Here is a 26,550-nt window from a genome sequence, read left to right on the forward strand (position 1 = left end):
AAATGCTTACATTAGTTTGCTTAACTCTTTCACTTGATCATATTGAACACTTCTTATTTGATTGTGATAAATACTTTATTTTATCATTACTAACCGAATTTATTTACACTTGCTAAACTCCTACTTTTGCTTTACAAAGATTATCCTACGGCTTACCTAGATAGATACTTCTACTTTTGATAATAACCTAGATAGATACTTCTAAGTTCAATTATCCCTATAAATCCGGATCCATCCATCAATGTATCAAAGCACGTCACATGCTTCAAGTTTCAACAACCAAAATCAGTGCATTTTTCTTTGTTGCCAATGAGTCTAAGCAAATTGTTCCAAGTTTCAACAACCAAAATCAGTGCATTTTTCTTTGTTGCCAGTGAGTCTAAGCAAATTGTTCGGCAAATGGGAGCATGTGTTAAAAAGATAGTTGTAAAACTAAAACAGCCCAACTTGTCATGAGTGCATGTAATTGGTCTTCTAACATGATTAAAAAAACAATCCACATTAACAAATTAACGCATCATGTTTGGGGAGCATCAGAATTGCCTGTGTAAATCAGAATCATATTTTGACATATGATTCAATATCTTTGAAACTGTCTACTCATCATGACTATCATGTTCACTTAAATCACGTGTATCAATTGGTTCCATTATCAATGAATCATGCTAGAGAAAAATATTATGTCAATAGATTTGGTATTAATTTCTCATTCAAATTAAAGCGCACACAAGCTTAACAAAGAAACCAATCTGACCAGCAACATCACGCACTACGTTTTTTTTTTTTTTTTTAAATAATAATAATAGCTATAAATAAAAAGATGTTTAAATATTCTTATTATTACACATGCCCGCAACAGCTATTACATACCAAGCCTCTGGCCTAACAATGAACTGCTTATTCCTTCCAGTAACAAATAAACAACAACCAGATTGGGTGCTGCTCACCATAAAAAAAACTTCTACGAAACCCCGTTCAAGGCGCAGCCCATCTTGTCATGTCCAAATGAAAGAATCAACATAACCCATAATTATGCACACTCAACTACATTGTTTTTGGCTTGCAGTGCCTAAAATTCAATTCAAAGACTCATTCATCTTCATCACCAGTCCATGCAAATGAGAATGGATAGAACTTGTAACCATCTCCTTCATAAAACTTGTTTTGGAACTCCACCCAGTGAAGTCGCAAAGCATGTAGAAAAGCACTGAGAGTTTCCATCACTAGCAATACCCCAACAGTAGCGCAAATGAAGACGATGATGCCCACTATGAGGATAATTACATTGTTGTACCTGTGACATATATGAAAGGATTATAATTTCGTTCATTTCCTCAATTACTTACGCAGTAAGACTGCTAACTCAGAACTGATTCCTTGGCAGCCCTAATGCCGAATGTAGTAAATAATCCATTGGGTGATCAAAATGAAGGAAATGAACCCTGACGGGGTGTGTTCAATCATTAGTGCCCAACGGTCAATTCTCTACATTCCAAAAATAAACTGTTTCTAAGGGCCTTTTAATTATGAAAGTAATTGACATACCCCCAAGCAAGCATTAGAAGTTTATCATAGAACACGCTTGACAACTCCGAGTGCGCAAGACTGTACAAATTGAAGAAACAAGACCAAATGCATGATTAGATCCCCTTACAAATATGAAGCATGTCACACGCATAATTAGTCTCTACTTATAAATATGAAACAAACGCACAAATATAATTTATTGGCTACTGACAATTATATCTTTTGTGTGAATAACATACCACAGGAAAGGTTCAATTGGTCCCCATGATTTCAAAATTGAACGAGACATGTGCAACAAGGGGTTTTTTTTTTTTTTAAGTAGATGGTGCGGGATGGGGAGGTGGAGTTGAAACATAGACATGAGAATGAGATATCACAAAGGGTACCATTACCACAATGCTATCACTTGAACCCCGTGCACAACAGGGTTTATGAACCAAACAATTGTGCAATTATCACTTTTGTTTTAATTCTTTTTATGTACCCAGCAAGTATTGAACCCATGATTTCACCCCCCCCACCCATTCATGTGGAGAGAGGAAGTGCAATTTGTGATAGAGCCCATTGACAGTAAACACTGGAAAAAGCTACCACAGCATCTCTTGGTAGATGCCATGTGCTCTTCTAAATATAAGGAGGTATATAGCACACACCAAGAGTTGCGCATTGTGCCTCACCATTCGATAGAGTAAGGCCCCTTGTACAAAAAGGGAAGGAGCCCATCCTTGACTTAAATGGATGAATCAGGAAGTTTCACAGCTTGAGTGGGTCATGAAGCTGGATCTTCTACAAGGATCACATGCTAGCCATTTTTTAATTAGATTTTGCCAGATGGATCACCATGGTGTAGAAGACAAGGTTTTATTTGCATGTTATAAACAGGAGTCTTAAATTGGGCCAAAAAGGAGGAACTCATGATAAGGACAATCAGGTCGCTTCCATAATAACCCGACTTTATATAGAAATACACAAAAAGTCTTAAATTGGTCAAGAAGAAGAAAGCTCCTGATAAGGACGATAAGGTTGTTTTCACAACCTAACAATATATAGTAATGCACAATAACAGATGCATTTGAACGAGAGCTGAGATTGGAATATAAATTCAAGTTTGTAGTAGCATACCTTAGTGCCCATAGACGAAGATACGAAGCTGTATTTGACACTGATCCAAGCACAAATTCTATGGTATGTATGAGTTGGTGTACAAAAACTTCACTAAACTCAAACTCCTCGTGATCATGGGAATCATGATTTGCCCCCAATTGAAAGTTGTCCTCTGAGCTCTCAAGCGGTGTGTAGGAGTGGCCTCGATGCCTCTGAAGCAACAAAAAAATCAGAACCATAGGAAATGTAGACAATAATAATACTATGATCATATTAGGCAGGAGAAACTGTAACAGGAATATAAGAAAACTAAAAGCATACGTCTTGGTGTTGCTTCTTCAAAATAAAAGGCTTTGGAATTAGCATCCAGGGTACAGCAACAAGGGCCAGTAATAGTAGCGCAAGCTGGTAATGGAAAAAATCAAAATATTATAAGGAACAGCCACATGTGGTTTTCAAAGAAAATGAATTTAAAAATAAAATAAAATGAGAGGCAACCTGCAGTGTCTTCTGGCCAGGAAAAAGCTGGTTTTCGCCCAGATCATCAGTGGGACTTAGGAACATGTATATCATTACATGGTATAGGTCAGCTTGAGAACCAGTGGACCACTTCACAAGGATAAGAAGGGACAAGTAGCCAAACAAACTGTTTAAGAAAATGATCTGGGGAATAAATTGGAACCTGGAATAATGCAGCTGTGTAAGTTAAAATTAACAGCAAGCTGAAAGAATTGAAAATCATATGTTATGTACAATTAAGTTATAATTCAATAATCAGATATTTGCATATGTTAGTTAAGAATTGAAAATAATATGTGATGTACACACATTAACTGCATATACATTAAAGAATCTGATAGCTCTTGAAAAGCTTGAAAATGCTCAAGCATGCAAAAACCAGAATGGCAGAATATTACCAGACATTCACACCATTCCGAAAGAATTTGGCATTGCAATAGCTTAGTATGATTCCAAGGTTCATCTGGGCTACCCCAAGAAGGATTGACATTTTCATCTTCAATGAGTTCAGGAATGGCAGCTCACTGCGGGAACCATGCCAAACAGGATCTACACCAAATGGGTAAGTGTCCCGCACCTTAATCAAGCCCATGGTAGTAGAATCTCTGCCAAAAAGAAAGGGGTGAAGCTGATTAGACTATCAAATATAATTTAAAAGGTACAAAATCACACAGTACAATGTGCACAAGAGTTTAGCCACTTGCCTACAAGAAAGATCACGACATGCATATGCGGAGGGAGCAAACAGCTCAAATGGGACCGAGAAGAATTCATTATAGATCAAACCTGTGTAGATTGAGAAGAGTGCCATCATCAAAATACAATAACGACCACCAAACATCATTTCCATGATGTCTCCAAGCTTCTGCAAATGAGCAGAATAATGATTTAATTAGATTATACCACAAAGAAATTTGAACATATAATAAAAGAACTGCATACTAGAGTTATAGTTTGCAGAAGCTTGTACACCAGAAAAATATCCAAATAAAAATCTGGCAGGATGAATGATTTTTAACAAGAGCAAAATAAATCCTTCACCATCTACAGATATTTTTATTTTCATACATTGCATATATATACTTGACTTCACAGGTTTTCATTAACAAGACATTGCAATTACAGTTTTCCTTATTTGTTACCTTGCTAGAGGTATAAAACTCAATTTAGCATAGTTCTATTAATTAATACTTGCCTGATCCCACTAAACCATGCTAAAACATTCATTAACAATAGCATATGTTTATTCAGCAAGTTCTGGATATAATCAAGGAAACTTGATACAAGTATAAATATGAATAGAAACAAAAGTCTAGCAAGCATGATATGAGAAGGATTTCTTTTCCAGAAACCGGGGCATTCCTGTGTAAATCAATATGTACAGGTTATGGGGAGAGGATGTGGTTGTTGATCAAAGCAATATCAGCAAAGTCCATAATATAATTAAGACATTAAAATTCCGCATATTGCCAAAATTTCTGTCCAAGTGTGATGACCCTATATGTAAAGAGTGTAACTGGAATTAACAGATCCAGGGCAAAACAATTATTATCAAATTGGTTTGTGCAGGTTCCTGGGTGTAAGCATATTTATTACATAATAACAGAAGGATGGGCATAATACTGAGCCATTTTTACAGAAAGGAGAATATATATTTACTTACTTGATATAGAAAAGGCATAGAGTAATGCAACTATGAAGGTAGAGGAAATAAAATGCTGCAATGGTACAATCTTAGAATACTGTTTTGCATTTTAATTATAAATATTAAAGTATCGCAACACAATTCTAAAGGTTACCTGACTGGAAAATTTCTTCTCCCTGATTATTAGATATAAGGTTGCAAGTAGTAAGCATATTCCATGCCCCCAATCACCAAACATGACAGCAAAAAGAAACGGGAATGTAACGATAGTGTATACAGTAGGATTTGCTTCTTGATATTTAGCCACCCTGCATTTACATCAAATAACATATTTTATCATTATATGTAAATCTAGAACTCCTACGTTAATTTTTCCATTTATGTGTATATTGGATTCATTAAGTCTATAAATGTGTCCTTCATAAATAGTTACCACGTGAATAAATGCCATACTATATACTACGCCAAAAAAAGGACAAATTACAGATATATGGTTTTTCCTATTATTAGAGCTATCATCTCATTTAAATTACATTAGTAAAGAGAAGTGGATATTGTGGATAAAAAATGAGATCAAAACATGTAAAAGTTTCTCAAAATATGACCCGAACGATAATTGCTTCTGCCAGGGGAATTTTTTTTTTTTTGGTGTGTGTTGGGGGGGGGGGGGGGGGTGGCAATTTACATACACCAAGGTCTTGAACACATAACTTCACCCTCCACCATGCTCTAACAAGAGGAAGAGGTACCATTTGAGTTAGAGTTCATAGGCACTTGTGTTAGCAGTAAAAAGAAAAATTGTTGAGGAAGCAATTAATAGTTTTAAATATACTCTGCCCCCTTCAAGTTTGACCAAAATTTCAATTTGGTCCCTTCAACTCTAATTTCGTTTATTCTCCCAATTTACAAATTCATCTCCCAAAGGACCAATTTGTGGCTGAAGTTTCAACCAAAATATATGGAATACAAATATCAGAAGTAAATTTGACGATAGGCTTGTGAAAATATGCAAAAGATCATCAGATGATAGTCAAAGCACAAAATTTGTCCAGTTTAACTTGTGGATGTTACATTGAAGCACTTACAAATTTATAGGGGGCTAATTGTTTTATTGGAACTAGAATGGCTTAATTGAAATACTTTGGTTTAACTACTTGGAGGAAAGCTGTGTCTACACTAACTAATCTGTTACATGTCAAATTTTGTCCACCACATTTGGACGTTCTAAAAAGGTGTACTCAAGCCTTTAAAGTTCAGATTATGTTTAACTTCATAATAGCATGTGGCTAGAGGCATTTATGCAAGCAGGCACTTAGCATTCACTCCACATCTTTCAATCATCAACAACAATTTTCAACCATTAATATAGTAGAAGTGAACACAGTGTTAGAGAGATACCCACCCATATGCATCAACAATTTCTTGGAAAGGAGAAGTGAATTTGTTTGTCCGAAAATAGGTAGGTGGTAATTCCTTTGTTTGCAAAATCTGGAAAATTGCTCCAACTTGGGAGTTAGAGTCAAATGATGCCCTCTGCAATGCATCCTGGATCTGCAAAAGTCAAGCCAGACATGTTTGAGTATCTGGATAAAAGATGTAACCTGTATATCATAGCTGAAAAGTTTGCTTGATGCTGATGTAATAGAAGGAGAAGAATACCAGTTTTGTTGCAAAAACAGGACTCCAACCCTCAGCAACAAGACACTTTTTTGTCACATCAAGGCTAAGCATGTTCAGGGTGTGATATATAGATTTCTCTTTTCTCACCTTCACAAATTTTAAGATACATTGTTAAATAACCAAAAGTATTGCAATGTAGCAAACACCAAATTTTTAATTATCTACAGAATGAATAAACTTCACTGATTATAACAATACGATTCAGATATACCAAAAACTCCCACTGCTCAAATTGATCTCCAATAGTCTGTAGCAAATTGTCCCGTTGCAGCAGTCCAACATCTATGGTAGTCTTCAGCTCCGAGAGTCTCCCTGAAACCTGAACTTAAAATGGTTACAAAGTTGAGCCCATATCAACGTATGAGTTACGAAAGATCAAGCCTTGAAGACCCAATGTCTTGCATGGACATACAAATTTTAATTTCCATTAATTAAAAAAGCATATCAAAAGCCAGGACTAGTTCAGAGATTGAGTAACGAGAAACAGGAAATCTCTAATGGCAGGTACAATACACTGACAAAGAAAAAGGTTTCCAGATTTATAGGCAAGCATGCCAATACATGACACCTGGGGAAACATGTCATGTTCTTAGAACCCCATTTTCAGGATATAAATCCCACTTCATCATCCCTAATAAAAGAAATCAAGAAAGCTGGTAAGCGTAGAAAATTATACAACCTGCTCATGTCCAATCATTATAGTGCGCGAGAACCCACTACAATGTTTACTACTTGTCCACTATATTGTTCTAGGCATAAAAACACCTGGACCAAGCCAACTGCCAAGACAAGGATGGTCCACAATCTTGGATGGGTGATTGCTAAATGGGGGACCAACAGCTATGACAAGGACCATCTAAAATTTTTGGGTGTGTAATGATCAAGGATGAGCACATCGATCCAAATGGCAAGGACAAATTCATGTCATGACTCCATCAAGAGAACCACACAAACAAGCCTAGTTAGATGTTAGACCTATTTATCAGCTCCAATTTTCTAAACAACCATTTGAACACTAGTAAATTCAGTCACTACTTTCTGTTTACCAATTTTATCTTTTCTTATTTCTCATTCAAGTACCTGTGACTAAAGTAGGAAGGCTTTATCAGTGAAGGTGAACACAAGCCTACAGCAAAAATGGTGAAAATTCAGGTATACCAGATTATCTATCTGACCCCACAACTTTCATTTACGCCAAAAAAGTTTCAACTAAGATCTAAGAACTTGGGTCTGCTACTCAGAAAGTCAAGAAAAAACCACAATTTCAAGATTCATGACTTAATTCATGCTACTGTATAGTTGATCAGCACTAGGGTAACTTATAAGTTACAACCCCGATTCCCATATAAGTCTAACCAGATTACCAAACCCACTAAATCTATCACATGTTTAGCCCTTACTATTTACGCATCAAAAGAAGTCTATCACATGTCAGAAAAGACTTTTGTTAATTAGATTCATTTGGCAAGATAATTGGTGCAGCTGGGATACAGAGTTCATCATGCAGTGTCTGATTGATTAACAAATTATATCAGAGAATCAAATTATCATTCATCTGATAATGAAGGACTATCACATTTCAGCCATTGATATTAATCTGTCTCAAATTCCAAGTTGATTCTCATTCCATGCATGAAGACAAGACAAACCAGGAAACAAATCATACAAAAAATAAATCAATAGAAAACATGAACTAATTGGCTGGAGAGAAAAAATTTCTATGTGAAAGGAAAGCAATCTACCACAGTATGATATCAAATAACCCAATAAAAATAAAGACATACCTCAGTGACCATGTGATCTTGTTTATTCAAGTCCTCACTGAAAGGATAGCGATTTGCTCCAAAAGCTTCACATATTTTTAGAATTTTGTTCTTTGCTCTTTCTCCAGAGTAGAAAACCACAAATACATTTTTCTCAACCTGAATAAAGACATATACAAGTTAGAGAGGGAAATCTAAGTGTATAGAAAACAAAATTGATAGGCAAAATTAACAGCATGGTTAAATAATGATTTCAGGTAAAATGCTCATAGATTGCATGACAAGTTATGAAAAAGCTAATAGACTATATGACAAGTATACACAAGTTGAAAGTCCAAAAAAGAAGAAGAGAGAATAAACAAGCTGAAACAGTCACCATCACATTTGAAAAGTTTGTGTTTATGCATGCTTGTGAACGAGTGAGATAGGCTATTGCATCAGTGAGCATCTGAATTTTCCTTAGGCATTAGAAACACATACTCATGTACAAATAACTAGCGTAAACATTGCATTCAAACAAAGAAGGAAAGGGCATTGCATTCATCCTGAGCACCATTAGTCTCTCACTATCTTTTCCCTTTCCTTTCATCTCTCTTCTAGAGCAAGATAGGAGGAAATTTGCTACCAATCAGATTGTGATAAACAACAGAGTATGAAACTAAAGGAATCACTTTTGTTTTGATATTCCAAAGCTCTCATTGACATTTATTCTAGGATCATGTTCATAAACACCGATTATAGCCCTCACCAATACTAGCCTTTCCCTCTTGTAATGAGCATAGCTCAGAACAGCCAGCCTGAAGTTCAAGATTGAGAAAATCATCCACCCAACATACACCACAGGTGACCATGGTTATGTCCTTATATATCGGCATGCATTCATGATGATACAAAGAATATACAAAGTTGAGAATTGAAACAAATAGATCCATAGATGAGAGCAATCCATCTGGTCCAGAAGTATGTTTTTATATAAATGGGATAAAAGATCATTTATCTCAAAATGCAATATGTAGCTGGAACTAGCGCCTGCCTCTCCAACTTACTACTTAACCAATACCATATAAACAGGATAAATGAGCATTTGTCTAGAAATGCACTATGTAGCTGGAACTAGCAACTGCCCCTACAAGTTACAACTTAACCAGTACGACTAGTCAAAACTACCAACCAATACTCCAACAGTTGCACAAGAATGCAGCAGGTATAAAGAAATCATATCATATATTATATAATAGAAGTTAGGTCCTATAGCCAAGGTTGTGCCAAGTGACTATTTTATCTTTGCGCCAAGCGGCTACCCTTTATTAAAGACTTTGGTAAATTGCATTTTTCCCTATAGTTTGGCTTATTTCAAATTAAACCCTAAATTTATTAAGTTTTAATTAAAACCAGAAACTTTTTAAATCATCCTCAATTCACGCCCTTAATGAGTCACTATTAACTAAAACCATGCTGTTCGAGGATACTAGTTGGAGACATGGAATTTTTATTACTCTCACTTAGCCACAAAGCTTTCAACTTCAGTCTCCAACTATTTTCATCCAACAACATGGTTTTTATAAGATCCCCCCTCAATAAATTTAAAAGGAGTTTCATAATTATACTAAATTATTTTATAAAAAATTATAATTTTTTGTTTTTGATTAAAAAAAAAACTTGATCTTACGTGCATTAAACTGATCATGCAATGCAAGGGCATAAAATTATAGCAACAAACAAGCCTTAGTTCCAAAATTTTGAAGTCGACTATGGATCCTCAACAGACTAGCCAGGGCTAGGCACAATACGAATATATAAGAAAAGCTTAGATAATTATTTTTGGGTGCATCCAAGATAACAAGCTTCAAGAGATTGCTATCCTTATAAACAATAATAATTACTTGCCTCCCATCTTTACTAGAATTGGACATTGAGGGAATTTTTTTTTTTTACTCACCTTCTCACCAGAAATAGGATCAGTCACAGGGTCCTCAACTACAGCCTCCCTAAGAAAAACATTACCCCTAGTAGCACGGAAAAGAATCCTCTCAAATGCCATAGACTTTTGCCTAGGAACAAGGCCTGTGATGAACCCCAACTTAACTTGCTTTGATGAATCAGTTGACATTTCCTTCACAATAGCCAAACAAAAATTAATTATACTGAGGTAAAACAAGCTGCAGCTAGTGCTAAGAAGACAAACCAGCAATTTAAGCTTGTACCTGCTCCAATAATAAAGGTGTATCCAAGGATTCTTCACCAATTTGACGTGATGCATTCTCACTCTGTTGTTCTGCGGCGCTATTAAGAGCTGAGTGAAAAAACTCACTAGCCTGAAACAAAATAGTATTTCATTTATTTGATTGTCATGTTACAGCTTTACATCACAAGGATAAACATCCTATGAAAGAAACAAAATAAAGTGAGAAATAACTGAATTCTGAATCCTGCCTAATCACTAATTGCTAATCGGCATATTTAATAAAAGTTGTTAATTGACAAAAACATGGAGCGTTTAATACTTAGGACATCTAAAAAGTTAAGACTCAAGAGCTTCATGCACCTCAGTCAGTGTATGCATGCCAAAGTGGGCAGTCACAAGACCTACATGATTACAATAATTTATAGTACAAGGAATATCTGTGTGCGTCTTTGTTTGTACTTTTATGAATTTCAGCCCATGAGTCAGGGAATGTACACAATGCATGTCTCATGTCATTGGAAAATCAATAACAACTACAAGCCTCAACCATGTTGCTTGAATAGATTTACTTTTTTTCTTTTTGAGGCAAGGTGTACATAACTCATAAACCAGCAATGTGACCCAAAGGTCAGCAGCCAATGCTGCTTCAATAAGTGACTCAAGAATTATCTAATGAAACTTTTCACAGATCAGCAGGCACATCAACTCATTTCAATTATTGATTCAGAAGCCCTTTACCGATTTTTATCTTTGTTTTTTCCTTGCTTTAGTGACTAACTTCATCATACCAGGTTGCATCCTTCCTTATAACTAACCTTTTTGTTCTATGATAGACCAACAGTTTTTGAAAGCTTTTTCTGTGTTAATGGGGAAAAAAAAAAAAAAAACAATTAAAAACAGTTTGCGACTTTGTTGGATGTTTTCTATTTTCAGTTTTTAAAAACTGGCAATTAAAAATCACTGTGCAGAATAGATTCACCCATTTTCAAGAGCAAGATGAGAACAATGTGGCAAACTTGTAAATAAGACAAACCAACATTAGAATCTGGATTAACCCCTTCATCAATTTTTTGGGTTTCTTTAGATTGTAGTTGATGGCTGTTTTGGCTAAGGGATTGGTCAGGCTGGTGTGGCCACAAGGAGAGGCAGCATGCGGTTGAAGTCTACCTAAGGTGGGGAGGATGTCAGGAGAGGTTGGATTGTGGAATTGGTAGAGGTTTTGCTAGGTTCCATAGGACGCCATGACCCCCAAAGTTCCAACCCCCTCCTGACATACTTTAGCCAATGCTGGTTCTCTCTCACTCACTCACTCACCTGATCCTATATGGTGATTTTAGGCCACCACTTGAAAATCGGTTGATGGTGGTTGATTGGTCACCCAAAACCCATAAACCCATGATGGCAAAACCACCCACAATGCCCATAGTTGCCACCAAATCTAGAAACACACAACTCCAAACACCCATATCGCCACCGATAGCTGCCCACACTGAAATTGATCAAATCCATGCCACTACAAACCCATGCCCCGCAACCAAGCATCCCCCCACAGGTCAAATCACTGCCACTTTGCAGTGGCATCGAAGGAAGGAAACCAACAAGGTCAAAGTGAGAACTTAATTTTTTTTTTTTTTTCCAAACAGATTTTTTACTTTAATAATAACAAATAACAACCTTTTGTTTCCAATCTTACAAACAAAAACACAGCCAATCAAGCCTTAATTCTTGGATAAAACATTAGGAAATAGAATTTCCATTTTAAGCCTAAACAAACCGATTTATACAGAAAAATAAACTATACCTTCTGAAGAACAAGCTTATATTCTACAAGTTCATTATAAGCACGTTGCAACTTCCCACCATTTGCATTTATTTCGACCAGCTCTGTTTCAAGTTCAGCAAGTTTTACCTGGCACATGCCCAAATAAGAAAATTAAAGTACAATACCAAAACCATTTTAAGCCAAGTAGTGGAAATATCAATATACCTCTAAATCATCAATATTGATATCAGCTTGTGTTGCAGACTTTTTTGGAGAAAAACCTGCCTTCAGCATTTGGTCCTTGAAAAAACGTAGTCTGCGTGCCATCTCCCCAGATTTTTTTATCTTCATATGCAAAACGAATTAGCAAACATAGTGACCATATGTTCAAATTTGAAAAAAAAAAAGGAGGTTAACATGTTTAAAAGAAAGGATTTTTATTTATTTAATAATCATAAAGATTTTTTATTAGCTCAAGAATGGGATGTTAGTGCTTCTTAAAGACATCAATTTCACAATTTGACAAAAGAGGAGACTTTTAGAAGTATCTTATTAAACTTCCATTAAAGATTGTTCCCCATTGCTTGTGTGGTGTCTTTGGAGGGAGAGAAATAGTAGGTGCTTTGAATATAAAGAGAGATCCATGCCAGAGCTCAAGTTATTTTTCTTTAGAACTTTAATGGATTGGTTGGCTGCTTTGCGAAACCAATCAATTTTCTCTTTTTTTGACTTCTTAGATTCTTGTAATTTTTGTTCTTGAATTGTTTGACCCCTTGTACACTCCCTATGTACTAAGGTGTTCCCTTTTTTATATCAATAAATTATTACTTATCAAAAAAAAAAAAAAAACTTCCATTATAACCTATCAAGCTACAGATTTTTACAAACAAAGAACTTATAATCACGAACAATCCCAACAGCGAAGATGAGCTGAAGCTTTCCACTCTCTATTAGCTTCAGCTAGAGGAATCACTGAAAACACCCACATGTATGGGGTTCACTAGGAAGCAAATAGTATCATACTCCATAATAATTTTAAATATATAAGAATCCACAGCATAAATATATTCAATTTTTGCTCAGCAATATAACTTCAATTCCAGTGTATATAGAAATTTACAGGGGCAAGCAATACAATGAGTGCAAGTAGATAATGTGATTGCCTACATAGAATAAAAATCCATTACCTGAGCAGCATAAGTCCGCTGAAATGGGCTCTTATCCGCATTGAGCTGAAAGAATCGATGCATCAGAATTATTAAGAGTGGGGAATGCAACATAAAGAAAAGTTTCTCAAAGCAATATATCATAATTTTAAGTATCTATAGTACATAAATATACAAAGGATATCATCTTTATACTTCACCAGAACTTCTTTATGTCATCCTTCATAAGCTTAACAATATCGAGCCTCTATTTCTACTCAGATCCTATATCTCGAGCCTCAAAAGGCTCCCTAACTCAAAATGTGTAACCTCGTGATTACCAAGGACCTGATATAATGGATATTCCTGAAGCTAATTACACTAATAACCACTTTTTTGCGCTGCTAAATGTATTATAAAACCTAGAAATAGCATCATTGTCATTTTTGAAGTTAAAGCATTAATTAGATTGTCCTCAGCAACTAAAACAAACAACGATTTCTAATTCATTCGCACAGAATTGAAATCAAACTATTAAGCTGAAATTCACTTCATACTAGACTCTGATAACTATTTTTGCAACCAAACACTCACTCACTCCTCAATCAATCAATCAACAAACCAATCACACGAAAATTTTTAAAAATTCAGCAAAAAATCTGTCATAACAGCAAAGCATCATCGCTAATCGGAACTCAATTGTAGAAATTTTCATATGCATAACCAAAAAAATCAAATTAAAAAAAAAAAATCAGCAACTAAAACAAACAATGATTTCCAACACATTCTTACAAAATTAAAATCAAACTATTTTTTGAACTGAATGCCACTTCAAATTGCGCGAAATTAACTCGTACCAAAATTCCGATAACATCAACGCAAACCAAACCAAATCCTCACTCCTCGATCAATCGATCACAATTACGTCGACTCAAAAATATAACAGCAAAGCATCACCGCTAATCGGAGCTCAATTATAGCTATTCACATATGCAAAAATCAAGCTAGGGTTCATCCAAACCCAAAATACCACGCAAAATTGAAAAAAAAAAGTCATTAGAGAGAGAGAGAGTACGTACATCTTTGAATTGAAGGAGGCCAAGGTCACCGAGATAGGAGACGGTGACGTGAGCCGACTCCATGGGAATGATGAGCTGAACCAATTGCATCGACTCCGACCTGAACAGATTCATCGGCGGGCAACATCCTCCTCCTCCTGCTCGAACCTCGCCCATTTTTCTCTCTCTCGCTCTCGCTCACAGTGAGAGTCACAGAGAAACACACACACACACTGATTTCCTTGTAGTCTGATTGATATGATTGATTAATATTTAGATCGATCTCCGTCACGCGAGAAAATGAGATTGTGTTTTGGCTTTCTTGCTCTTTAGCGCCACAAGCTTCCACATCCCTTCCTAATATTTTATTTTCTTTTTTCTTTTTTGGAATTTATTTTTCTTTATATTATTATATTCGATTATATTTATTAATTTTTTTTTTCTCTGATAAAATTATAATCTAATCTAATTTAAGTATATATGTTTTTTTTTTAATATTTTTAGTTTTTTTTTTTTAAGTAAAAGGCAGTAAAGAAAGTACTTTTTCCCTAAAGTAGTTGAATTGTTATTTCCTTTTAATCCTATTTGTATTTTTTATAAGATAATATGATTACCGGTCTCTATAGAAAGAGATATAACTAAAAGTTTAGTTCATAAAGTTTATTGTTATTGAATAAAATTATATTCTAATCTAATTTAAGTATATATGTTTTTTTTTTTTCGGCAAAAGGCAGTGAAGAAAGTATTTTTTTTCTCTAATGAAGCTGAATTGTTATTTCCTTTCAAATCCATTTGTATTTTTTATAAAATAATATGATTACTAGTGAGACATAATTAAAAGTCTAGCTCATTTAATAAAATTTATTGTCATCGAATAAGAGATTTGACGTTTGTGGTTGGATTCTTACCTACGTCAAAAACTAATTAATATCTTGATTGAACGAGTATCATATAAATTGAAACTACCTCCACACACGCACACAAAAAAAACAGTGAGCGCAAAGCCAAAAATGGGCATGTATCTCACTGTAGTTTTTCTTTTAATGGAAGGAAAGCATTTAAAATAGGGTGTTAGTTGTAATTCAAATTTTATTTAATTAATTTTCATTAGTTTCAAAATTTTCTAATTAATTTGACAAATACAAGTACATACCAGAGGAGCAAAAATTTGATCCCTAAACAATTCCGTTGAAAGCAGAAGGAGTCGTCTATACACTAAAATGTTATGTCTTTTCCATCCCAAAAATAATAATAATAATAATAATAAAGGCCTTGTCGGGAGCCCGTGACAAATTTCGTCACTGCATCTGTTAGAGGAACGTGTTGGCTCGAAATTGGACATAGTGGCATCAAGACAGGCAGCTTCGAAAATGACTGAATGAGATTCTCGTAGTAATTTTTGGTTCAACGGTTTGGTGCTCCTTATTAAGGCAAATATTGAACTTGGTTAATTTTAACATCCACATATAAACAATTTAGCTGTCTTTTTTGTATTGGCTGTGTGAGAGCATGAAAGTTCGCCGAAGTTGAGCCTTACCACAATAGTCCTATTTTAAACAAGTTAGATACCGACGTATATTGTTTGCCGAAACTTCGTTATTCTAGGCATTTTAACTTGGTTCAGCTCTCAATTCAATTTCTACAAAAAGCAAATTCTACTTTTCCCTAACTTTTCCTATGACACTTTAGTCAAGGGGACTTATTATATGCTGTATGCTGCATCTTACGTATTGGTCTTTTGACAAATTGGTTTATTGTGCCCAATTGCACAGGTTGAGAATTTAGACACACAACAGGGACAAAACATGTCAAATTATTCAATATAGCCAGTATATACTACACTTCTCTATCGCATAAAGGTGAGCCCCAGTGTAAATCCTGTGCCCTCATATAAAACCACATTCCCACTTGTGTTGAAAGTGAAATATTTGAGTTCAGCGAGGACCTGCTGGGATTCTAAAATACCATCCATAATCCCTAGTGAAGGTAATTCACAACTTTGCCACAAACTGTTCACTTGGAAATTTGTGAGGGGTGAACTTATAGACCCACCATTTTTTTTTCATCATTTTTTTTTCACCACTTACAACTCACCACATAGGTAGATTGTGGCTAAAATTGTGAAAATTATTGTGGTAATAGACTTGGTGTATGCAATGGATGCACAGAATTTTGTTCAAGAGTTCATTACAAACTCATTCCCCGTTCTCATCTACAAAGTCATTAGATTGCACACCATATATTCCTCCATGCAAGAATCACAATAGCATAGAATTTACCTATTTCTAGTGAAATTAAAACACCATAGTTTAAATGCTTGGTGGAGACATGTAGAGTCTGCTTTCAGATTTAGAGTAATACTTACGGTAAGTTAATATCGATGGAAAGATTAGTACACTCAACTAAAGGCTATGAGCTACAAAAAGCATATACAAGCATCACACCAGACCTTGAAACTTCATTTTAGCATACTCCTCGTGTAGCCAAATTGGTGGTCTTTGGATATGGATGTAGTTACAGAAAGCGGGTCAGCCTGGACATTGTAGCTCTGGCATAACAATCTCAACAACCAACACCAGTTCTTTCCCTCCCCTCATACTCTTTTCACAGTGTCACCATGGAGAGATACAAATCCCTCACTTGCGAGAGTTGAAACTGCATTCCTAAGCTGAAGATTTAAACGGAAAAAAAAAAAATGTAACCATCAGCATGATCATTCACTGAAACTGTTTTGAGTGTGTATGCCTGCATACGAATGCATGCGCTAGGGAGAGATAAAGAGCTATAAACTTACATCATGGAGGTGAACTTCAGGGCCAGGGCTCTGCTTCTTCAACTCTTCCAGCAACTACAGGTCAAATTAAGCACATTTAGGCATTGGTTGTGATATAGCATATAAAATTAAATAATAAAAAAAAAATTAAATATGATGATTTTGCACACCTCCAACAAGCGCATTGAGGGCCCCCCAAGCTGCATCTTCTCCATAATTATGCTGCGAATTGCTGATAATACATTCTCTCGTCTCATCCTTTCACTAGCCGAAACTCCAGTAGTGATAAGATCCATGTCAATGGTTCCTTAAAAGAAAAATATTGGAGAAACACATCATTAAGATTTATTTGACTGTGTAACATAATCAGGTAGGGGGATTTTTGTATTCTTAAGTGCTACTGAATAGCTACCAGTAGAGTGATCTGTTGCTGACTGTTGCATTGCAACTTCCAGAAGCCGAAATGCCTCCATTACATCACTCTTTTCAACCTGCATGCATCATGAAATATATGAATTCTAATCTCAATGAACATACTGTGCACAGCCAACACAAAGCAAGCATTACTAACCCATTCTGAGAATCGAATTCGAGCAAGGGCTTCACTAAGGCGTATCAAACTCTCAATCTGCCTAGGTGTTGCTGTTATCACCTGTTGAATTTGTCCAATCCAGGAACATATGACAAAAATAAAACAAGTTTTAAAATAAGTACATTTCTGATGTCAGAAGCAAGAATTTATGTGGAAATGCATGACAGAAAGACATACAAAGCTAAAATCATTATGAATTTTGTAGTAAGTAAATTAGGGGGAAAAATCCGTAAGGAAAATCATATTTAGAAAAAAGGCATCATATGACGGGAAAAAGAATGCATATAAATGTCCATCAATACTTTGCTTTATCATATGTTAATTATTCATACTACTATCTATGTGCTGTTAAATATAGAATCATGTACAGGTTTAAGAAATTGTCTAAATAGGGAGAACATGGTCATATAATACAAGAAAGCTTAATTTATCAATTTTATTTGAGCAAGTAAACATGAGATTCCCATTAGGAACCATGTCAGAACTGTTTACCTTTTTGCTACTTCCTGGGAAATTTCCTCTCCTCCTCAACTCAACATACCCTTGAGTCAACTCTTCAGCGGCTTCATCAGATAACTGCGGGTGAATATGCTTCCGGGCATAGCTCACATATGCAGTTAACGTAGAAAGGTCCAAGACATCCTGTTCTAAACTCTGCAAATAGAGAAAGGAAATTTTACAGATGAACAAGAAACAATTGAAGATTGATTCCTAAACAAGGAAGATGGCATGGGTTCTTCAGACCTCAGGATTCTCAAAGTGCAATGCAACAATATGCTTGGCAAGGCGCCTATCTGTCTGCTCATCAGCCTTATCAAGAAGTAAGTAAATCAAATCGAACCTGAGAAAGCATTACAAATAGTGCAGTTCTAGTTAACAATAGCCACACCAATTGATCACACCAAATGTAAAGCTATCTTGATGGCATTATAATGCAATTCTTTTCCTTCCAAACTGGAGATTTGGGGTCCAACCCATCATGGGTGTGGTATTTATGGGATTACAGTTCATTCCGTGTAAAAACAGAACCAATTCAACAATTTTAGTTACAGCAACGACAAATTTACTCAGACTGGGCACACAAAGACAATCCCATAGCAACAAAATATTTTGGGCCACTTAGTATGCCTCATACCTATGATGTTATTCTAGTTTCTTAGCATGACGATGGTATCTTCTCACCTGGATAATAAGGTAGGAGGAAGGTGTATGTTGTCGATCACAGACAAACGAGGATTATAGCGGGAACCACTTGGATTTGCACAAGCCAATACTGAAGTCCTAGCATTAAGGGATGCAATAATTCCTGCCTTAGCTATTGACACGGTTTGTTGTTCCATAACCTGGGAGAATTGAAGTAGAATTAAAGACAGAATGTAAAAAGTGCAGTGCATGGATGACAAACAGAAGTCATGGAGTGCATTAATCAGGTCAAAATGTAAAGTAATAACTACCAATGCTGCTTAGCATCCCACTCTTGTGGAATGCCATATTCTGCCAAAAGTAACATACAATCCTATAACCAACCAACCTCATGCAATTGAGTGGAAAAAGGCTAATATAACCAACCTCATGTAACATGCTCCTTGCATTGTCAGACATTTTGTCAAATTCATCAATGCAGCAAATGCCCCTGTCACTTAAAACTAAGGCTCCACTCTCCAGAACCTAAAGAGTGATTAAAATAAAAAATCAAAATTCCACGGTTTCACATATTTCTACAAAATAGCTTAAGAATCGCATAACATAGGATCATACAGTTTCCCCTGTTTCAGGATCTTTGGCAACATAAGCAGTCAACCCAACAGCAGAGCTTCCCCTCCCACTGGTGTAAATGCCACGGGGTGATAGCTTGTGTATGTACTGCAGCAGCTGGGACTTGCTGGTTCCAGGATCACCAACAAGAAGGATATTGATGTCTCCACGGAAGCTAGCACCAGATGCCAACTTCAAAGCATTTCCACCAAAAAGCTGCACAAAAATAGCTTATATAGGATCACAAACATTACCAAGAACAAGGAAAAAATGACAAAATTAGCTTATCTATCAACAAGAAATTGTGAATCAGTGAGTCAATCTATGTAATTACCTGACAGAGAAGGCCTTTCTTCACATCATCTAGCTCCCAGATGTTTGGTGCCAACGACCTGGTTAGTCTATCATATATATCAGGCAGTTTTGACAGTTCTTTCAATTGCTCCACCTTCAACATGAACAAGGATATCACTGAAAAAGGCAATAGATACTAAACCTATTCCAGAGGAGAGAAAAAAAAGTATAAAATGACATACCTTCTCTTCGTCAAAAGAGATATCTTCCACATTTCTGCCTGTTGGGTTGTCAACATCCATGGGATCCTCTGCCAGCATTCTTGACTTGTCGGTTTTCTTTATATGAAGACAATCAATATAAGTCTGTAATCAAAAGGAAAATATTGTTATACTCAAAACAAAATCGTTCACAACCATTACATTTAACAGAGGGCAAAGTGGTACACGTGCCTTAAATAATGACTTTACAGTCCTCTGTGCTGGTCCAACTCTAACAGTCATAGCCCTGTAAATCCCAGTAACCTAATGCAAAGAGAGGAACTCATTAATCGGATATACAAAGATGTGAGGATTCTTCATGAGATCAACACGTTACAGTGTAGTTTTACCTCAACTCTGTCACCTGGCTTTCCAGTGTCTACCAACTTGTCATGCATCAACAAGCTCACTGTGTGTGGTGTCCCTCCTTCAGGAATCTCATCAGGTGTTTCCTGAAGCTTCACAATCTGCTTATCTGTAAACCTGAAATTGGAAGCAGAACCAGTTGATCATGACTTCATTTAATTGAAACAATACAGCATTCAATTACCAAGTCCATGAAAGCCATTTTATCCTAACAAAGTTTGTCTCACTCTCCATACAGATATTTGGGTGTTTTGGCTTGATTGATTAGACTAGAATATGGATTAAGGTGTTACCCAACTACTGACCTGACATAAGCTTCCTGAAACTAGAATGAAGGAATTCAAATGTGGACTCTATTCAGCCACTATTAAACTTTAAACAAGGATTTGAACTTCATCTTCAGTTGGGCTACACGCACTTCCAATTGATTAATTGTAAGTGATTCAATGTCAGCTTAAAACCACGCACACAAAAGTCTATAGAACTCAATGGTTTATATAAGAAACCACAACCATACAGAGCATTCTAGCAAAGAGGGAGACCTACACTGTTTGGAAAGTTGAGTTCCCAAGAGATGGACAGACTAATTAAACACCTCAAACAATATCAGATTCTGTACAGTTTCATATATGCTAGCTATGTTGACAGCAAGCAACAATAAAATTGGAGTCTTCAATGAACATCAAATATCCCTTCCCAACAAAAATTAAAATATATAAAAATAATTTGTTGATAAAGAATCTTCTATGAACTACAGACATCAGCAAAAGATAAAATAAGTGAAAATTTTGTTACAAGCAGGAGTTGGTTACAATACTCTTACAGTCTACAAGCTATGGTTTACCTGCATCGGTTGTGAACCAGTGTCATGGAGTCCCTAGCTTGACACTCCTCCTTCAAGCATATCTTGGGTTCAGTTATTTGCCCTGATAAAACTCACTAGTCAACAGCTACTAAATACATTCATTTAAACAAAAAAGCAATTACTTTGACACAAATTAAACCAACAATCACAAACACCCCAATTGAAATTACCTCTATTTATAACAACAGGGTCTGAGTAGTAACCACACACAAGGCACCTAAATATTGCTTCCCGAATCTCGGGAATTATCGAGCTACTTCGAATAATCATACCCTTTAGAGATACCATCCTCTCAACATCTAATCAAAACACAACCCAAATCAGTACAAATATGGGTTTAAAAAATTGTATAAGAAGCAAAAAAGAGAAACTAACCAGATGGGTTAAGATTTCTCATTGAAGTTGAGCTCTTGAGATTGAAAATCCGAGTTTGAATGTGCTTTTCAAACAAGGGGTTAATTCTCCCCACCATGTTCATCAAAACAATGTCGAAAATCGCAAGCACTTCGAGTGGGTACCTAACCATCTTGGTGTACAAATCAGGATCATAATCAAACACGTCGCGTGCATTGACATCGAGCGACTCGCCTTCGATTTCAATGACTCTTTTGATCGCAATCTCATACTTCCCTTCCCTGAGCAACCCATCCTCCGACTGAGACGCCGTGGAACTGTCCCGGAAATGCTTCAGAAACCGATAAATCGCCTCGTTCACATCCTCGACGCTTATGTTCGTCCCCCAAACGAACGTCGGCCGAGCATCGTCGGCGTCGTAGCCCTCGCCGCCCTCGGAGGAGGCCGGCGCGTCGTCGGTGGAGGTGGGAGTGGCGGCGGCATTGACCGGAGTAGTTGAAGTAGCTCTTCTCCCTCCACGCCGGCCGCCGCGGCGCGAAGACGGGGTGGGGGTTAGGGCTGGGTTCGCATCCGAGGTGGCGAATCGGGATTGGTTCGGCGGCGGCGTTGCGAATGCCGAAGGAGTGGTGGATCGGCGCCGGCTCCGCCGCCTGGCGTCGCCGGGGGATGAGAAGGTGTTGCCGATTGGGCTAGAGTAGGAGTCATCGGGAGAGGTCGGTCCTGTGAAAATTGGGGCAAAATTGACATCAACTGAGATTCAATGAAATACATATACAAACACATATTTAGAGAGAGAGAGAGAGAGAGAGTTTACCGTTGAAATTGGCGGGAGAGGAATCAGAAGCCATTGCTAGAGAGAGAGAGAAATGAGAGAGTGAGTGAAAGATTGTAAGGTGAGAACGGAAAGTGATTTTGGTTAGGAAGAAGAAATGGCGGGAAGAGGGAGTGAGTTTCCCGCCAGAAATTTTTTGTGGGCTTTGTTGAATGGGTTTTAACACATTTGGGCCTTTTCATAAAGCTAGGGCCTGGATGTTTGACATTTGTTCGGCCGATTAGATTATTTTTGTCTTTTGGACAATATATGCAGACGCTGGGAGTCCAATCAATGGAGCCTTAATCGGCCGTTAACCTTAAAGCAGGCCCAGGCCCAGGACTAGGCCCATTAGTTTCCCATGTATTTCCTTTTTGGCAAAAATGTTTGTGTATATATATAATAGAATAGAATAGAATAGAAAGGAAATTATCATTGTTATAATCTTTAACAAACAAGGTGTAAATAGACATTCTGAAAAAAAAAAAATTATTGAAATTAATCCAAACAAATAATTTTAACCAAAAATATAGCTTTTAATAAAAAAACAAAAAATCACATGAACCTAAATAAAAAAACATTTAAGATGAAGAATTAAGATCAACAAATCAAATTCTACTTTAGAACCAAACCAAATTCTACAAATTTATATATAACATACCAAATACAACTTTATCGTTCTCTAGGCTAGAAGACATAGGTTGCATCTTTAATTTTTCTCCAAAAAAATAGAGATGTTTTATTTGCCACAATTATCAACATGAGTCTTTTTTTTTTTTTTAGTCCTATCATAATTTTTATTTTTATATAGATTATCAATGTTTGAGTTTGAGTTTAAGTTGAACTTGTTAGAGGGATAGAGTTTTACTACTAGTTAAGTTTGGACTAAAATAATAATTTTATTTAAATATTGTGCTAACGTGAAAAATTGTGAGAGTTTTAAAGGTTTCGGTTATATATATATATATATATATATATATATATGAGAATACACAAATTATCTATTTTGCAATCAATATATACAAGAATGTACCAGTTTCTCAACAAAAAAAAGAAAAAAAAAGAATGTATTATTATTTAATCGTAATTTTTTAAATCTCTCATTTTTGGAGTTTATCAGCCCTTAACATTAAATATTTTCTTTTTCTTTTTTCATTCAACATTATTAGTCTAAATCAAGCATTTATAAACAATTAGAAACTTAATAACAACAACAAAACTTAGTCCCAAATTGAAAAAATGTATATGTATATTTATCCAAGAGAAAATTATTTTTGATATACTATCACCCCCTAACATTAAATATCCTTAGTGTAGCTTTTTCTTTTTCTTTTTTCATTTAACGTTTGTGTCTAAATCAAGTATTAACAAATAATTTGAAACTTAACAACAACAACAACAACAACAAAAGGCTTAGCCCAAATAAAATAAAATAACTCCAAGAGAAAATTTCTTTTTCTTTTTTTTTAAACTTACTATTTGAACTCAATAATCAGAAATTATCAATTAAGAGAGGAAAAAACATTTATAAAAAAAAAAAGTACTATTCTTTGTTACAAGGTGGATAGTTTGTTGTAATTACCAGCTATGTTTTGAAACACAACAATTAGTTGTTCAATTATTTTTTTCTATTTTTTTATTTGCAGGGGCTAGCTCTTATTTTTTTTGGAGGGACCAACTATTAATTTTAAGGTTTAATCTTGATGTAAAATACATATACATTAGGAAGTACATTAGGAAGGCCCCCCATTAATAAGTGGGGTTCCGCCCCTATTCTTAAGGTTTGCTTGAAGTTCCATAAACAAATTATTAGAAGTTCTCATTCCATTTCTAAACCGTTGGGGAAGGCTTTGAGGTTTGTAGTCAGTAGTCACTGTATCTAGATACAAAACTTGAGTATCTAGATATAACAATTCTAAAAATACTCAAGAGCTTCTTTTTATAATTTGTTCTGCAAAAATAATATTTATCTTGCAGAAAATAACTGAACTTGTCCTCTATTTAAAGATATAGTTAGATTTCAAATGAGTAGGCACCATGGAAAGACACTAGTCAGAAGTTATAACCTTTCAAAAAAATAGTTGGAAACAATTCTAACCATTAGGCACATGAAATCATGTTAAATTAGTCAATAAAACGCGTGTCAATCTTGCTTGAACCTTGTTTGAGCCAGCTTTTCAAAATTTCTAAATAGAGAAGTTCACCTAAAACTCACTCAAGCCAACTCATTAAAATTTCAGACAAAGAGCATCGCTTAACAGTTAGCACTCACTCAAGCGAACTAATGCAAAATCGTCTCTCCTCACTTTTACAATTTAAATCTTGTACAATCCAATTTATAAAATTACAACTTACAATATATTTAACAAATATGCAGCATAAACTATTAATAATGTTACATTTCTCTATTCTTCCATTCACTCCCATTGATTTTTGTCCTACCTGTTTAATGAAATTCCTAAGTGCCATCATATAAAGTGATTATGACCATATATACCTTTCAACTCTTTGAGAAACCAATACTTAAAGAAGACTAGACAAGGATGGGAAAGCATTGGTGCTCCCTCAAGTAGGTTGAACCAGTACCCCTACGCTACCCACACATACTTATTTAGAAAGCATAAAACTTTTCTAGTACCATAGTTTATTAGCCAATTCCACGCAGTAAAACAATTTTAACAATTTAGCATGAAATCATGTTAAATTGGTTAGTAAAACACGTGTCAATCTTGCTTGAACCTCGCTTGAGACAACTCATTAGAATTTCAAACAAAGAACTTCGCTTAACACTCGCTCAAGTGAACTAATGTAGAATTACCTTTCTTCACTTTCACAATGGGACTCAATAGAATTTAAAATAAAGAGCTTCACTTAACACCCCGCTCAAGTGAACTAATGCATAATTTCCTTTCCTTACCTTCACAATTGGACTCTTGTTTGATCCAATTTCTAAATATTGCAACTTACAATATATTTAACAAAAATGCAACATGAACTACTAATTAATAATGTTACATTTCTCTATTATTCTTCCATTCACTGCCATTCATTTTTGTCCTTGTTAAATAAAATTCCTAAGTACCATCATATAAAGTGATTTTGACCATAGATATACCTTTCTACTCTTTGAGAAACCGATACTTAAAGGAGCCTAGACAAGGATGGGAAAGTATAGGTGCTCCCTCAAGTAGGTTGAACCATAGCATATTCACTTTAGAAAGCATAAAACCATTCGAGTGCCACAGTTTATTAGCCAATTCCATGTAGTATTATATAGTTGTTACCCCCCTCCAACTCTTTTAAATGAGAATTGATTAGAATTATGCATCTCAAAAAAAAATAGAACTTCCTTAAATAAATCAAAAACTAAAAATTTAAAAGCAAGCAATTGGATATAAACGCACAGTTGAGTGAACTGTGCATCACCAAAACCGTCGCCGTAAACTCACTGTGAGCCAAATAGTGGGTTTGGTTTCACCAACTTATTCTGATCTGAATCAATGATCATGGTAGAACAAAGTAGTCAACAGTTTCTATCAGTACATGATCTTCACCCTTTGCTTAACCAAGCATCATCACAAGTCAGAAATCCGTATGGTCATTTTGCATTCCTCAAAGAAAAATGTAAAAAGTAAAATCATTTGTTTGAAATGCTCCCAAGTAAGCAATCTGTGCGACAATGAGCATTACATGACAATACGTTTTATGTCTTCCACAATATCTGTTTGCATTACATTACAAGTTTCAAACCCTATTCACCAAGGCCAGTTGTTGATATTACAAAGAGCTATAGGGTTGGCCCCTAAATCTTTCCCATTCGCAACATATCCCTTTCATCACTTTTCAACCACTTAATCATTGTGGGGACATAAATGTTCACTAGCTTCCAAATTACTTTGGCTCCATTAAACACTATTTTGAGTGTTTCCAAAAACATTTTAGAAACATATAGGGAGATCGACTTTGATTTAAAAGTCGCCCATATTCATGATTCAATTTGTATGGAAGAATAGAATAGTTCTGACTTCTTTTAGGTAGTGCAAGTGTATCAAATGAAGAAACTAGGCATGGCTTTTCAAGAGCTTTTTGTTT

The 26,550-nt window shown here is 35.6% G+C and overlaps 2 protein-coding genes across 2 annotated transcripts; both read right to left on the bottom strand.

Annotated features, from left to right (window-relative positions):
- Positions 1 to 750: 750 nt before the first annotated feature.
- Positions 751 to 14,747, bottom strand: LOC142643033 (V-type proton ATPase subunit a3-like). Its single transcript, XM_075817555.1, has 18 exons — positions 14,410 to 14,747; positions 13,373 to 13,417; positions 12,411 to 12,530; positions 12,225 to 12,332; positions 10,443 to 10,553; positions 10,178 to 10,351; positions 8,260 to 8,397; positions 6,687 to 6,794; positions 6,455 to 6,562; positions 6,198 to 6,346; positions 4,950 to 5,103; positions 3,855 to 4,015; positions 3,549 to 3,755; positions 3,130 to 3,313; positions 2,953 to 3,036; positions 2,650 to 2,843; positions 1,546 to 1,605; positions 751 to 1,294 (listed from the first exon to the last, which is right to left on the bottom strand). The coding sequence occupies exons 1-18, from the start codon at positions 14,563 to 14,565 to the stop codon at positions 1,090 to 1,092; spliced, it is 2,466 nt and encodes an 821-aa protein (XP_075673670.1). The 5' UTR covers positions 14,566 to 14,747; the 3' UTR covers positions 751 to 1,089.
- Positions 14,748 to 16,630: 1,883 nt separating this feature from the next.
- Positions 16,631 to 22,575, bottom strand: LOC142642181 (DNA replication licensing factor MCM4). Its single transcript, XM_075816536.1, has 18 exons — positions 22,462 to 22,575; positions 21,669 to 22,367; positions 21,464 to 21,592; positions 21,273 to 21,354; positions 20,413 to 20,545; positions 20,255 to 20,326; positions 20,045 to 20,167; positions 19,843 to 19,956; positions 19,512 to 19,724; positions 19,323 to 19,421; positions 18,936 to 19,096; positions 18,498 to 18,594; positions 18,246 to 18,407; positions 17,733 to 17,813; positions 17,574 to 17,652; positions 17,332 to 17,468; positions 17,183 to 17,236; positions 16,631 to 17,056 (listed from the first exon to the last, which is right to left on the bottom strand). The coding sequence occupies exons 1-18, from the start codon at positions 22,493 to 22,495 to the stop codon at positions 16,982 to 16,984; spliced, it is 2,544 nt and encodes an 847-aa protein (XP_075672651.1). The 5' UTR covers positions 22,496 to 22,575; the 3' UTR covers positions 16,631 to 16,981.
- Positions 22,576 to 26,550: the final 3,975 nt, after the last annotated feature.

Source organism: Castanea sativa, chromosome 7 (genome assembly GCF_040712315.1).
Source record: "Castanea sativa cultivar Marrone di Chiusa Pesio chromosome 7, ASM4071231v1".
NCBI classification, from domain to species: domain Eukaryota; kingdom Viridiplantae; phylum Streptophyta; class Magnoliopsida; order Fagales; family Fagaceae; genus Castanea; species Castanea sativa.